Here is an 11,647-nt window from a genome sequence, read left to right as displayed (position 1 = left end):
AGCCAGAGAAGCGGTTGCTGCCGCTGAGCTCGGGCCGTTCCCGGCACCCCAAAAAACCTGCAGGGCCTGGGGCAGGAGGGCGCGTACCGCCTTCTGGTCCCCAGCACGCCCCGAACAAAGCGCTCGCTCTCGTTGCGAACAGAAGGCTCTGCCGGAGCTAATTAGAGCCAGATTGAGCGCCTTCTTGGTCCGTACGGCCAGTCCGCTGCGCAGGGCTGAAAGGGAGCTGCGCTGGTGCGCCTCGTCACCCCGCACTGGCACACCTCGTCACCTCATGCTGGCGCGCCTCATCACCCCTCGGTGGTGCACCTCGTCACCCCGCGGGGTGTGCAGGGGGGCGGTGAGCGCGTAGGCAGCTTTCCGTGGGCGGCACGGGAGCGCCAGCACCTGCCAGGAGTGCACTTACACACCCTGGTCCAGATTTGCCAGGGTACACAGCGGCACTCAAAACCAGTTTTATGGTTTGCTGTGTGTTGCTGGATGGGTGCGTAACAGCGAGGGAGAGCCAGGAACGGGAGCCAGCACATTCACAATCTGTGAGTCCCTGTCAGTTGTCCAGCAAGGAGAGCAGCCAGTGCAGAGATTTTTACAGGGGGTCGTGCAAAGTTACTTGCTTGATTTTAAGCTTCATACGATTGAGCGTGACCACATGGCAGTCCGTAGAGTGAGTGCCTACAGCACAGTGTGCTGTAGCAAGGCTGTGTGAACCCACACGTACAGCAGGAGTCAGGCAACAGCTGCATCTCGCTTACCTTCAGGGTAATCTCAGGCAAATCCCCTTTCGTCAATTTCCCCACTTGAAAAGCAGTCATATTTGCACACTCTTATTTGAAAGCTGTAGGTGATAAGCACTCTGTGAAACCGTTTCACCTCCCGCAGAAGTCAGCGGAAAGACACCCATAGATTTTCACAGGATTAGGCTCAGAGCTGGACTGAGGTGATAGTGAGGATTCTTTTGCAACAAAGAATAACTAGTTCTTATTTTGATGTGAAACAGTGAGGATGAGACTGCTACTGCTAGGTCCTGGGTTCTACTGAAATAGACTGCGGACATCAATGACGCCACCGCCCCAGGGCCTGTGAAAATAGGTGTTGGGTGTTTGGCATTCAAATGCACTATTTTCTGTTTGTTTAGGTTGTTATTTTTGTTAAAAAAAATAGCCTTTCTCTATTGGAATATATAAACACTGGAATTTGAGGGAAATAACAAAGGCAGCGGACAGCTGAGTAACACCGTCTTGTGTAATTTCCCTTGTTTCTCTTTGGAGTGTCGAACTGGCCGTTGTGGACTTCTGGCTGAGCTTATGGGCTGTGTAACGGGGTGTGCCCTCTGTTGTGCAGTCTCTGTAGTGGAGCTATGAGGAGTGAGAAGGGGTTGAAACTGAGCTCGTTGGAGACATAAATCACCAAGCATTAAGATAAGGAATTTCAGAGGCGGTACATTAGGATTTTCTTGGACTATCAGCTAGCAGATAATGAATAAAGTGCAAAGGTGTTGCTTCTAGCCCGGGAAATTCCTGAACCAAGAACTGCTTGAGCGGGTAAGATCTTTGGCAGGAGTCAGAAGGGGAAGCCCAACTTGAGCAGGGGGCTGGACTGGATGACCTCCAGAAGTCCCATCCCCTCCAGATTACTCTGTGGTTCTGTGTAATGGCATTGTCTGTCCTTGCGCTTCTTCTAAACATCTGGAGTTGGCTGCTGTCAGAGAGAGAATATAGGGCTAAACAGACTTTTTTCTCTCGCCTGCTGTGGCCAGTCTCATGGGGTTTTTTTTGTTCTTTGAGAATGGAATTGGATGCTTATCATAAACCTTGGTTTCCTCAATTTGACTTTCTTTGGTGAACATAACTGTTATTTTCTTCATAACCCTAATGGCAACTGCAAAATAATTTCTTATTCTTAACATAAAATATTTTAAGTACTTATTACAGCACCAGCAGATTAACACTGAAAGCAGCTGGAATATCAAAATCCTGAAATCTTACTGTGTTCAAAACTCTGCTTATAGGCTGTGACTTTTATTTTTCTCTCTGTTGCTGGTATACACATTCTTTTAGTGGCAGAGTAAGAAAGGAACTAGTCCAAAGCATTTGAAATACATGGTTAAAATCCTGCAAACCCCTGCAAACAGGAGTAACTCCATTCCTCTGAAAAGTATTGTTTAATTCAGTAGTAGTGGTCTGAATAACAAAATGTGTTTATATATGTTTGTTAGCTAATGTTGACAAAAATAGGACAGGAAAGAGCTATAAAAGCAACAAAGAAATTACTGTGAGGGCTTTTCTGAAATTATTCTCTTTTTTCCTTTATACACTTACATAGAGAAGCTAAAAATGAACTAAATAGCAGATATTCATGGGAATGAACTACAGTCCCTGTGTAGTCTCCTTCTGATACCCGTGGTTCATCTAAGAGCTCATTCTGCTGCAGATAGTGGGGACAGTGAGATCCAAATCAAACAAAGAGTTTGTTAACTGTATCATAGATGCATGGGGTTTATTAGTACTTAAGTAATATTAGCGGGTTTTTTTGGTCAGTCAGTGGATTTACTATTAATTTAAATCAGTTTAAGACTAGGTTTAAAGAGCCATTCTAGTGTTTATTTACAGTCTAGGTTATGCATAACAATTACTTAAATAGCTCACTGCATTTTATATGGGAGTGTTTCACTGCCTTAAACATACAGTGTACTCTTGAATTCCACATGTTCTTTACATACAAGAGAGTGTGTATTGCAGATATGCATTATAGTCAGCACTGTTGGGTTTTTTTTTAAATTTATTTTTGTTTTAGAAATAGAAAGCTTTGGTGATAAAGCCTAAAAATTGTATGAATGCCTGAACCCTTTTTACCTACCCTCTAGGCCCGTTAAAATACTGTTTGTCTGAAAAAAAACCAAAACAAACCACTGTTGGACTGATTGCATTTCTAGGAGTCTTAACTGTAATTTCAGTTTGGCTACAGGGTTTATTTCCTGAAATGTTAAGTTGAAATTCAGGAAATTATTACACTTCATTGTTTAAGTGTTTTATAGGTGTTTGGGCTTGATAGTGCATTTCCTTACTGAAAAGTTAGTGAATGCTTTGGCTCATTAAGGTGTCAAGGATAAATGTGAGTTGAAGTGTGGCTGGTTAAGAGATAGGAAGAGAGGGAGTAGAAAGAAAAAGCAGAAGGGCACTTTGAAGTATATTCCCTTTGAAGTGTGGGGGGCTCCTGATTTATTTTTCTTAAAAGTGTGACTAGCAAAGGAGGGAGGAACTTTATTATTAGTGGGTCATTCAACTGAAAGATACTTATACAAAAATATTAATGTTTTTCCCCACTAAAAAGAATCTGTATGTTTTGAAATTTAATATTGCTTTATAAATAACTGACCCCTTGCTACTTCTTCTGTTGTGAATTTCCTTTCCTAGCTTTCTTATGAATGGTTTAGTAACTTAATTAGCATGATTAGCAATTCGTAACTACAAGCGTTATCTGATTTTAAAAGCAAAATGTATTGCCCTTCTGGCTAGATACTACATGCTTTCTCGGGCTGTGGCTTCTCTTGGACATCCTCTGGTCAGTGTAGCCGCTTCAGGGTAGGATGTTGTTATACCAGTTGTCTGTTTTGCCTCTTGTGCTGTACAGTATGTTGGGACACCTGGCTATACCATAGGTGTGCCAATTTATGGCCCAGCACTTTTGGGCAAAGCCTATTTCGCTAGTAAGGTTTTAATTTTAAACTCTGAAGTGAACTGAAGCAGGGGGATGTTTTCTGGCTTTCTATCTTTGCTATAGAACTAGCAAATGGGACTTCCCCATACAAGGTAGTAAATCAAATAGGAAGAAATTTAGATTGGGGAGAACCTCTGGAGGTCATATAATCCCACTGTAGCCCCCAGCTAACAGCAGAGCCAGCTTCAAAGTTAGATCAGGTTGCTTAGAGACTCGAAGAAAGGATGTTTTATCGGATCCCTTAATTCAAGTACCAGCCCCCATTAATTCTGCTCATGTGAGTAAAGATGTTTGTGTGCTCAAGCTTGTAACGAGTCAGGTCACCTGTCCTTAGCTTGTGGGGAGTGGATTTCATGATTTAATGCGAGCTTCTCAACAGTGTTGATAAATGTATAATAAGCAAACCCATTATTTCACTAGGTTGCACATACTTAAAAAATGGTCAAGAAAATGATGAATGAATCAATAGCTAAATTAGCAAGCCTCTCCAAATCTCTCAATGAGCAATATTTTCCAACTTCTTGTCACTTAATATTTTCAAATGACCATAAATAAGCCACTGCAAAACTAATCACGGTTTTAATCATTGCCAAGATGAGGATTTAACACAAAAGATCAAAATAACTTTAGAGACTATTACTGCTAGTTTTCTGCAGTTATAAATATCAGGATAGATGACCATACTTAGGAGTAACACGCAGCTTTTAATAAGCAGTATTCAGTGTTTATTAATAAAATAATGTTGAGTAAAAGTGGAAATTTTATAACCGCAAAGCAGCATATCAGACTTCCAGTTCAAGTTAAGTGGCTTCATTGATTTACCATTTTCTACCAACCCCAGAACAACCTGGGTTAAGCATGTCAGTACCAGTCTAGGAACATTTAGGAAATCTACATGTAGTTTTCAACCCTTTGACAGTCCCAATGTATTTTTCTCTGAGACTGTTCAGTTGCTAGAAATTAAGCATATACAAACCATACAAACCAGTGTCAGAGTGTTCAGCGCTAGGCAGGTTAGATATACAAGTCAGCACAGATCATAGCCTGTGTTTGCCACTGGAGTCTAGCAGAGTATATCTCATAAGAAAAGCTTTCAGTATGCACAAAAACTTGAAGGGAAAGTGAGGGCTGTTTAATGTTTCCCCTCCAAATATCTAGAAAGGTCTTTAGGAGGGTTTTTTTCCTACTTAGTGTATTTTGTATGAAGCAGAATTTCTTTGTACAGGCTCCAGCTAGCTGACTACATAGGGAGGTTAGCCTACAGGGTTGTGCATTGAAAACAGCAAGGAAACTTAGAAAACTTGAGAACGTACTTCAGTTTCCTGGAGTGCTGCTTTGAAAATCTTTGAGTGCCTGCTGCGTGTGGTAAACTTTCCCGGCTGTCTCCCTGAGCTTGAAATTTTGCATCTCTGCCTCCATGCACTGAACGCAACGGAGTCTTCTCTATGACCTGGACAGGGAATTTTCATTTCACGCATCATTCCAGTTTGTTGCAGTAATTAAAAAAAAAAAAAATCACAAACTGCTTCTCAGTTCTCATTAATGTAAATAATTAGATTTTTTTATGCTTTTCTGGTTTGAGAAATGTGTGACCTGGAGGTCTGGGACCTCTTCTGTTAAGCACCAAACTGTTGCCAAAACAACAAATTGTTAATTTTAGGGAGCTGCTGACCTGTTTAAGGACTATTTTGTCATAAATCACCCAAATAACGAAGGAACATTCTGCACTGTTAGAAAGTGGGCAGTGCCAGTTTTACACGTTGCAGATTGTTACTCCCATCTGACTTGGTTTTTGCATTCACATCTCAGCTTTCCTCTCCCTTCTGGTTCACTTTTGACCTGGTGTCTTGAAAAGTATCAGCTCTCAAAACAATACTGCATTTTGTTCTGAAAGTTGGGGTCCCAGCTAGTCCCACAGGTTAGCTCTTGCATTCATGGAAATACTGGTTATCTATTCTATCTATGTTTTCAAGTAATCTGTCAGCAGTAGCTCTTTCTTGGAATGATCCTAGAAATAAGCTTATTTCATGGGCAGAGAGGCAGAATAGATGCTACTGGAGCTCAGTTTCTCAGGCAGCTTTATCAGGAGCAGTGCTCTGCATCTTTCCAGTAGCGTAAGGTGAGAAACTTGGTCTCTGCTCCTGCAAGAGGCATGTTGTTAATACATAACCTGTTGCAAAATCACGCCTGTTCCATCACTGTTAGACTACATCACAGTGGTGCTCTACAAAATGTTTCTGAAATCCTTTTGAAAGGACTGATATTTTCCTACCCCATTTTATTTAGTGGGTTTTTAGTAACTTACTGTTGCTCTGTCAGCATGTGGTTTACTGGCATAGGTTTATCTTGCAACAAAATGGAAGGAAGCAACCATGTAAGATAATTCAAGATTGTAAATCCCAAGAATGAAGCCCTGCTTTGAGCCTTGCCACAGACTATCTGTCTGTAAGTTACTTAAATGTGTCTTATGTCCTGGTTTCTTGGCTTATAAGAAGAGGATGCCTACCTTGCTTTCAGGTGTGGTAATTCACGAATGTTAAGAGTATTAAAATTTTAAACCTGAAACTTATTTTTGGGGCATTTCCTACTGGACTTCAGCAGTCAGCTTTTTCAAAATAAAATCTTTGGCAGCTGAGAGAGAGTGAGTTAGGCAGACAGAGAGCTAGGTGTGTGTGTGTGTATGGATATATATACACAACAACTAGAAATAACTAGTATGAGACAAGGGGGCGTGTTTCAGAGTGTGAAGTCCCTTGGTTATTTCTTCCCAAGAAAAAACATTTCTCTCCCAAGAGAGAAAATTCTATTTTGAATGTCAGTTTTTTGGATAGAATAGATATAACTGAGATGCGTTGCATCAAAATTCACTGCATAAGTAATGAACAATGGCACTTCTGGAGATTTTGAATGGAACTACAAATGAAACCCTGTGGTGTTGTCTGAGAAGAGTGGAGCATTTTTGTCTTCTACCAGTTCCTGTAATCTTCTGCCCCTCTTGAAAAAAACCCAGACTCTGCAGTAAAATTCTGCCAGATTCTCTTGGATGTATTGAATGAATATTCAGCATTAAACAGAACCATGTAAGAGAGACCAGGCTATAGTGAGCTGATTTGGGCACCGTGATTCTCTGCTCCTTCCCTGGCACCAATAGATGAGGGGACCATGTTCTTTAGGGGTCGAGGAAAGCAACTTTTCTCCCTCCCTCCTGAGAGCTGATTTGCTGGGGATGTTGTAGGAGGGAGGAATACAAGTCACCTGTGCCAGGTCTCTGCCCCTAGCAATTTCTTCCAGACAGAAGGCAATTTCTGCTCCCGTCGTGCTTCCCATGTGGTGTGAAGGCACAGAATAAACAATAAGCACTGGCAAAAGTACTTAGTCTCCAATGCTTTTGTAGTCTGATATTAAAGCACTCTTTGCAGTGATGTGGATGGGTGATTTCTTGGTTGCATACACAACAGGCAGTTGCGTTCCCGCAGATGCATAGTGCTTTGACTTGTTCCCTTGCTTTCTTTCGGTTTCAGTCGCTGTTAATGCTCTCAGCCAGTAGCAATTTTTTACTCAGGACTTAGCTCAGAATAAGTCTGGTGCAAATGTCAGCCATGCTATACATTAGTGCAAACTTTATGAAAAGCACTGTTATGTGCCTGTGTGGGCCCAGAGAAACTGAGCCTCCTTGGTAATATGCGCTAGTGGAGGTCATCATAACTTTATGTATTCCACAGGGGTGCCTCAAGATTGTGGTTTTCCCAGCACAAACAATTTTGAAACACTCTCTGCTTGCTTTAGATAATGTATATTAGGGCCTGATTATTATGTTATATAAAGACCTGACCATGGCCTTTTGGGAATTTCAATTGAGATGGCTGAGACTGGGCCAGGCATTGGGCTAGTGGGTAAAGTCAGTGGTGTTTTTTTGAAGAAAAGTAATTCCCCAGACCCCAACACCTGCAAACTCATGTACTGACTTTTTCTGTATATAAATTTTGGAAAGCAAAAGTGCCAGCTAAAGGAAGAGTAGCAGTGGTAAGGTGAGTCTTTCTTAAGTCCATCTGTAAGAATCTGCTCAGTCTCTCTAATGCCAGATCAAAAGCAAAAGCTATTTTGGGGTTCACTAGGATTCTTTTTTAATAGATTTTTGCTGCAGCATATAATTGGGATTTATTACTGACTGCTCAACTTGCTTTCAATGAACACCTAGGCTAATTTATTCCCGTCAAAACATCTTTTCGCTGCTTGCCATAAATGCCTTGGGATAAACTCTTTGTAAAGACATGTTTTTCTCAAATTAAGCTCATCTGTGGGCTGGAACACAAGCTAGCTGCCAACGCTGCTGTGTAGTAGCAAGGTTTTAAAAGAAAAAAATCCAGAGGTGGGATTTGACTCACCCTAACTTCAGTTGTCAGTCATATCGAGGGGTGAAAGGGAGCATGGGAGCTTAGACACTTGTGGGAGTGGTGCCTCAAATGCAAGTCAGTGGTGTCCGTGTGTTCTTTAGGTAATTGGATGTAAGTAATGACTTTAGGACGAGATGCAGCCCTGTTTTGACTCTACTGGCTGTATCGGCTATATTTCTGTTGGCTGTAATGGAAATAAATATAGACAACTAGCACCTGTGCATTCCTACGCAGTAGGCACCTGAAACTCAGGTGTGCTGAAACTCACTGTTACAGACAATTGCTGAAAGTCTCCGTGATTTCAGTGGAACTAGGATTTCTGCCACCATTTGTAGGGGTTGCAATTAGGCCTGCATTCTTGGGAAACAGAAAACTTGGGATCAACTTGTTCTAGTTTAGTAACTGCGTAGTATAAATGGCCAACTTAGGTATAATTTCAGCAGAAGCCTTTGCAGCCTACAAAATAAAAAAATGTTTGGTCAAAATATGATTGCATTTAATTGTATCTTCTAGGTGGTATTTTTTGGGGGTGTCTATGTGCTTCAGCACTCCCATTGCAATATATTGGAGATTAGGATGACTGGGACATACAAGAGCAGACTACATAATTTACAAAGAATGGTTGTACATTCAATAAAAGTGTTCAATAGTGAAGATATGCTATATTCTATTCAGTAAGACCATGATTTGCAGGCTGCTGAAGTTATGGGACCTGTTCCAATGACTACAGGATTTTGGACCAACCTTGAAGTTTTGTGCTCTGAATAAACATTTTATACATTGCTTATGTAGAAACATATGCTGATTCTGCAGTCCCTTCCTCACAGTGAGGATGTGGTGGCGCTTATCTCCTTGCATTTCCCAAAAGGTTGGATGTTAATATCTAGTTACAGAACGGAGCCATATGTTTTCCCACCAATTTCATCCAAATGTTTCTGATTTGTTTTATCGCTATTAGGTGACACTCCAAATATCAGTGCTAACTGCTTCCTTCTGTGGTTTAGCACCATGAGAAAATTATAACTCATTCCCTAGTCAAAATGTCTAGCGTTTACAGCAAACATGTATTTTTAATTAAGCATTTTCCTAAGAAAATACTTTTCTCTCAAAGAGGAGGAATATTTGAATGCTATTGCTGCACACTACGACTTTGTTTAAGCTGCAAAATACTTAGATATTAAAAGTGGAGATTTTTATTACCATTCTGGATGTGTTTTCTCATTTTATCAGCATATTGAATTCATGGTGAAGGTAGTAGGCGTTGGTAGTTATAAGCCTGTTGTGGGAAGACTCCTAAAAACCAGCTGTTCTTATTTTCTCTGTTGGGAGGAAAGATTAGGGACTGTTGAAATCACTCTCTATTCATGCTTTCTGAAATAATGATTTAATTTGTAGTATTTAGCTCAATTCACCAAAAGGATATTACCATCATCTTGGGCTGGAAGTCTGCAAGATGATGGGGTGACTAGGCACATGTATTGCATGTACCTTTTAACCACATAAGAATATTTTTTTTAAATATGTCTGAGACACTTGTAAAAATAATAGTGTTTATTAACACTTACTTGAATAGCAGAAATCCAGGTCAACTGAAGGAAGATTTAATGTTTTGCTATTCTTTAATTACATTCCAGCACATTCAGGCATTAAAGAGGAGCCTCAATTCTTTAAGACACAAAACTTTTGTGAACACTTTTGACCAAATTGCCTCGCTAGGTGTCTGTGTAAAGATTCACACATACAAGGTAAAAGATGTGAAACTGGCATGTTATGTTCAAACCATGTAACTCTGCCCAGCTGCACAGAGAAGAAACGTTTCATCTCTCTGGCTACACCGAGTGCTTTTTGTATGCTTTGTATGCTTGTGTTTGTATGTTGTATGTTTGCTGTGACATTGAGTGAGCAGTTGGATTCAGAATACTGCACGTGTAAATAAAGTCATGTCTGGTTTGTGTATTCTAGTAGCTCCCAGTCCTTTGTCATTAAAATACATAGAATCACAATTTATTCTCGGGATGCTGTCCCTAGCAAAAAGTTACGGTTCATTTTGTTAGAACTGTAACCAAGAATATAATTGTGTTCAGTGTTGTTACACTGTTGTATCCTGGTAAAATCCTGGAAGTCTCCAGCTCCTTCACTGAAATCCACTGAGCGAGCAAAGTTCTGGCTTTAAAAAACTTGTGTGATTGAGAATCTCCCTTCAGCTGGATGTGTGCTGGTGACTGTCATCAGTGCCTCTGGACGGTGCTGGCATAGTGACACTATTCCTTGCATGGGCAACTTCCATAACTGTCTATGAAGCATACCATCAGCAGAGAAGCTATAGCAATGAAACTGATTTTTAAGAAACTTTTATGTGAAGGGATTCAAATTAGAAAAGTGTTAGGGTAAGTTCCTGTTTCCCAGCCTTATGTGACTAGCCTTGCTGCAGTAAGTGGGACTGGACTGGTGGTATAGAGGAGCAATAGTTCTTGATAAGTAAATCCAAATTTAATTTTTGAGCTGTCCATAACTGTCTTGTTACCATAGTTCAAGATGTAAAATGTGAAATCTGTCCTACATCCAGATTTTGAAGCATTTTGATTCTAGCTCTCAACGAATTGTGGTTTAGGATTCAGGTTAGTCGGTATTTGATGTGCCATAGCTGAAATCAAAACAGATCCAATTCGTGTATTTGTTTGAGCTCTCAGACTTGCAAGAATTTGTAAGGAATAGACTGCTATGACATTTTAAAAGTTTTAGATACACAGTGTTTATATTTTGTAATTTAGAATGGGAGGATTCTTCTGCATTTGAAACATTTTTTTGTATTAAATCATATTAAAGTGTTTTATGCCTATTAGGATCATGAAACTATGAAATAGAAAAGAACGAGAATGTTGAACTTGCTTATTTTTTATTTTTAAGGTGGAGTTTGGAAAAGTTTTAAATTTGCCCATATGAAAAATACTAAGCTTGGTTTCTTTTAATTTGTTTATGTTCTTCTTTTGTATTTGGTTTTGTCTTGTGATTTGTTTTTGTCTGAATGTTGAAGTCATCTGAAGGTGTCTACACTGATGAACATAATTACAGAGAAAGTATGCAAAGAGAAACTTGTCAAAAGTATGATAGGAATGACAGAAACGGTATAAGGAAAATCCTCATGCTGTAATTTGAGCAAAGAAGTGGAGAATTTGCATAAATGTTGTTCTTATCCTTTTATAAAATTTGTTTCAGCTATATTCTTAAAACTTTGTTAGGAAAAATAGGGAAATGTATCTTAATGGTGTTTGAAGATAGTGAAAATACTGCAATTTTCAGGAAGGAGCTTGGCCCTGAAAGCGTAGAGAGGAACACACACAAAGTTTGGAGCAGTTAAGTGTTTTATGGAAATAAGAGAAAAGTATGTACAGCCCTTTCCGGCATGTGAAAATTGATCTGGAAGTTCAAAGTTTGCATTTCAGTAATGTGGTGGTTGTGAGAGAGGTTGTAATGACTCTCAGACCACTTCAAAACACTAAAGCATCTAGCTAATCCTGTCATTCCTCTGACTCTGG

General features: G+C 40.1%; 1 protein-coding gene across 1 annotated transcript in view; it reads left to right on the top strand.

Moving 5' to 3' along the window:
- EMILIN2 (elastin microfibril interfacer 2) overlaps window positions 1-11,647 on the top strand; it is a 35,186-nt gene that overhangs the window by 1,143 nt on the left and 22,396 nt on the right. The window contains exon 2 of the mRNA XM_009886642.1: window positions 3-348. Coding sequence (XP_009884944.1) covers window positions 3-348 — 346 coding nt within the window. The remainder of the gene's footprint in view (window positions 1-2; window positions 349-11,647) is intronic.

Source organism: Charadrius vociferus, unplaced genomic scaffold, assembly GCF_000708025.1.
Source record: "Charadrius vociferus isolate BGI_N301 unplaced genomic scaffold, ASM70802v2 scaffold45, whole genome shotgun sequence".
NCBI classification, from domain to species: domain Eukaryota; kingdom Metazoa; phylum Chordata; class Aves; order Charadriiformes; family Charadriidae; genus Charadrius; species Charadrius vociferus.
This window is presented reverse-complemented; position numbering and strand designations above follow the sequence as displayed.